The 3,642-nt window shown below is 53.1% G+C and overlaps 1 protein-coding gene across 1 annotated transcript; it reads right to left on the minus strand.

Annotated features, from left to right (window-relative positions):
• Positions 1 to 345: 345 nt before the first annotated feature.
• On the minus strand, positions 346 to 3,369 carry LOC311165551 (C-C motif chemokine 21-like). The gene is made up of 4 exons (XM_084225628.1): positions 3,234 to 3,369; positions 2,588 to 2,714; positions 2,295 to 2,478; positions 346 to 1,989 (listed from the first exon to the last, which is right to left on the minus strand). The coding sequence occupies exons 1-3, from the start codon at positions 3,301 to 3,303 to the stop codon at positions 2,310 to 2,312; spliced, it is 366 nt and encodes a 121-aa protein (XP_084081754.1). The 5' UTR covers positions 3,304 to 3,369; the 3' UTR covers positions 346 to 1,989; positions 2,295 to 2,309.
• Positions 3,370 to 3,642: the final 273 nt, after the last annotated feature.

Raw genomic sequence — 3,642 nt, forward strand, 5'->3', positions numbered from 1 at the left:
TGAGAAAAGATGCTGTGTCCAAACCAGTGCTGTGCCCACGTTCTCTGGCACCTCAGAACCCCTCCCTGGGGACAGATGAGCAACCAGGATGTCTCCACCTTGATGGGAAACACAGCTACTAGAGAGGGAACTTGCATTGATCCCCTGTGCCAGCAGCTCCGAGCCCAAGCACCCCAGGGATGCATTGCACGGGATCACTGCAAAAGCCTGGACCTGGGGGATGATGGTGAGTAGGGCAGGAGAACACCCTGCCATGCTGTCCTTCCCACCCCACCAAAGCCCATCACAACAGCCAGAACAAATGAATTTGATTATAAAGAATACATTTTATTGCTACACATCCTGTCCAAAAGCCGGTCTGGCAGACGGCCGGGTGTTCATTGTGGAGGAGGAGACAGCTCAGTGCCTGTCCCATGCTCGGGGCCAGTATCTTGGACTTCACAGTTACTTTACACAGCCTTACAATGATAGACCTAAATGCCCTATTAATAAAGCAATCAAGCCAGATACATACTTGATAGAAACATTCAGCTGTAAGCTTTACTCCAACAAACACGCTGCCCATGCTGATACTGTTAAGCTCTGCAAATCCTATTATTGCATTTATATGATTTAATAGACCACTACTGACCAAAGTCCACGTTCAAAATTTCTGCAAGCAGATAGCAGTGTGGCTCCAGCACAGCTGTCTGATTTGCTCCTTCTCAGCCAGGGAGAGAGGGTTGCAAGCACAGGGAGATGCCATTTTCCCCCCAAGCCCTGTCCCAGGGGTCTGTCCCACCTCCACTTGCAGTCTCACCTAAAGGTATCCTCTACTCAGTGACTTTTCTCACTAAAGGTTTGGGATAGAGCCGCTCTCAAATGGCTGCGGGATGTCTACAGTGAATTTTACAAAATCTGTTGTTCCCCCACCTTCACAGCCTCCATGTGTTTTTCACCATGTGGGTTTTTCAGATGTGGTAAATATGTATGAGAGAGTGGCTGGGGCTTTTTTTTTCCCAGAAAACTAAGCATTTGTCTTAATAGTGTCTGAAACCCTGACACAAGCAAAGCCAGGGGAAAGAAGAGGGTAAAATTCCACTAAACCGAACAATTTGTTCTGATTTCATTGCAATTTTGTAGCCAGGGGAGCTAAAAGGGTATAATTCCACTAAATTGAACAATTAGTTCTGATTTCACGGAAATGTTGTACCTAAAAAAGAAAATGAAAAAAACCAAAGGGACAAATTGTGGCTATCTTTATACAAACTACAATGCAACAGTGTGCCATAAAACCTGAAAGATTAGAACAGTCCAGACATGCTGTTACCACTGTTACCCCTAAACTCTCCATCTCAGCTGCTATTAATTGCTCTGCAAAGAAGCACCCATCAAGCAGCTCAAGCAGGGCCACAGGACTTGGGACCTGTCTGGTTCCCCATGCCTTGCAAGCCAAGAAGGAGCAAAGAGATGAGAGGAAAATAAAATGCAGCCATGGTTTATTTGGTAGAAAAATAAGAGAAATCTTCCAGAAAAATCCAGCCTGCAGCATAAAGGCTACTTTGTGAAGCATAAGGAGAGAGAGGTAAAGCCTTTCAGGAAGACTGAATGAAAGCACAGTTTTCAAATATAAATACAAACGTATAATATCCCCCCAAAAAAGTCATAGGAAAAGCGTCCATCCTGCTAGGCTAAATAACTCCCATTGAGTGGGAAGCACGTCCACTTCCCTCTAGAGGCCATGGCTCAGCTCCCACGCCCAGGGTCCCCACTTATTTGGCCGTGGGACGAGTGAGGACCTGGGTGCCTGCCCTGCTGAGAGCACCCAGGCACTGCAGGTGCTGGGAGATCTCTGTGTCAGGCATAGCAGCAACAAAGAGGTTGTGGGGCAGAGGGAATCCTCCTCAGCCTGCCCCATCCCCGCCCTGGGGCCGGCGGGTGGGTGGGTGTGTGGTTTGCGTGTGTCCATTGCCGGGCCGAGGGTCCGTCACCAGTGGGAAGGCATCCGTCCTAACAAAGGCAAGGAGGAGGGGGTGAGATGGAGAGGGTCTCAGCCAGATCATCCACCCCAGCTGGGGGCCATTCCCTGCCCTGCCATCCCCAAGCATTGCCTTATCCCAGCAGCTCCAGAAACAAATTTAATTTCAAGGCAACCACAAACCACGACAGAGTTGTTCCCTAAGTGCCTCTCTGCTCCAGCCACGACTCTGACAGCTCTCCCAGGCTCTGCACCAGGAGCTGAACACCCACCCTCCCACACAGAAGGATCTAGAATGGGATGCAGCTCCCTCACTCCCCTCACTCCCCTCACTTACCTCTTCAGGTCTGACTTAGACCCGCTGCCGCCTCTGCTTCTTGGGTCTGCCCCTGGGACGCTGGGTCTGCCCCTTCTTCCTGTTCTTGTCATTCTTGGCCCTCTTGTCCAGCTGCTGAATCAACTTCAGTACAGTGTCGTCAGTGGGAGAGGCACAGATTTTCCTGTTCCTTTTGGTGATGAGCCTGGGGGAGCAGCAGAAAGATTTTCTGGGGGGGAGCAGAGGGAGGACAGGGAAGGGTTTGTCTGAAGCCGAACTGTTCCAAGCGGTGCTGGCCACCGCAGGGTACTCACACAACAGCACGGAGGTAACAGCCCGACTCGGGTCCCTGGTGGCGGTAGGATGTCACCACGCCACTGAGGATTTCTTTCTTCAAAGGTCTGTTCTTCAGGCAGCAGTCCAAGGCTGAGCTTCCGATGCCTGTGAGCAAGGAGGGCGCATGGGATTTGGGATTACCAGTGAGTCAGGACACCTTCAGCACGGAATGCCAGCTGACAGCACAGGGCTTGTTTGGTGTCCCAGGTCAGGGTGATCTGGGCACCACATGGGGTTGGAAGCTCTGAACCGCAGTGCCCAGCTCAGACCAGGCCCCAGGAATATGGGACACCACATCCAAGAATGGTGGCGGGGAAACTGAGGCAGAGAGGAGCTCCTTGAAAAGGTACTGAGCATTGTTCTCCTGCTCTTTTCAGCTCGGGGTGCAGCTGCCCCAGCAGCCACATGCACACAGACACACTCCGAGCCAAGCAAGCCCTGCAAGCCAATGCCACAGGCACGCACACACGCAGAGCCCTACACACACCTGCACACCCCACAGGCCAGGGCAACAAACACCACCCTCATCCCCCAGCGCCCTGCACACGCCCCACCAGCCCACTGAGGACCCGCACACCCTGCCCCATCCCAGCAGGAGCAGGCAGGAGGGCTCCCACCCCTCACCTTGAGCCTGGGCGATGAGCAGGGTGGCAGCCAGCAGCAGCAGCAGCAGCAGGAAAGGGCGGAGAGCCATGGTGCTGCCACGGGCACGGAGCAGGACAAGGCTTGGGATCAGGACAAGGCTTGGGATCGGGACACGCACTGCTGCCTCGTGCTGAGGCTGCTCCTATTTATTGCATTCCTTGCTTTCGTTTTTGGACAGCCTGGCAGGCAGCCCACCAGCCGGCCAAGGGCTGGGTGATGCAGAAGTAGAGGGTGGGGGATTCCTGTAAGCTGCAAGCCCCCCTTTACAGACACGTCCTGTCTTGTCCCCAGCTGCCCATCACAGTGGGGTGCCGGGTAGGGGACATGCTGGAGATACAGCTCCCATCACAGCTACATGAGTTTGTGGGCTCCAGTTTCCTACAGAGTC

Source organism: Fringilla coelebs (genome assembly GCF_963513975.1).
Source record: "Fringilla coelebs genome assembly, chromosome: Z".
Classification (NCBI taxonomy): Eukaryota; Metazoa; Chordata; class Aves; order Passeriformes; family Fringillidae; genus Fringilla; species Fringilla coelebs.

Bases quoted from the DNA above. Each gene is read 5' to 3' on its own strand.
- LOC311165551 (XM_084225628.1), bottom strand. From the start codon at position 3,303: ATGGCTCTCCGCCCTTTCCTGCTGCTGCTGCTGCTGCTGGCTGCCACC. The intron at 2,715-3,233 runs GTGAGGGGTGGG...CCTTGCTCACAG, and splicing joins GCTCATCGCCCAGGCTCAAG to GCATCGGAAGCTCAGCCTTG. The intron at 2,479-2,587 runs GTGAGTACCCTG...CTGCTCCCCCAG, and splicing joins TGTTACCTCCGTGCTGTTGT to GCTCATCACCAAAAGGAACA.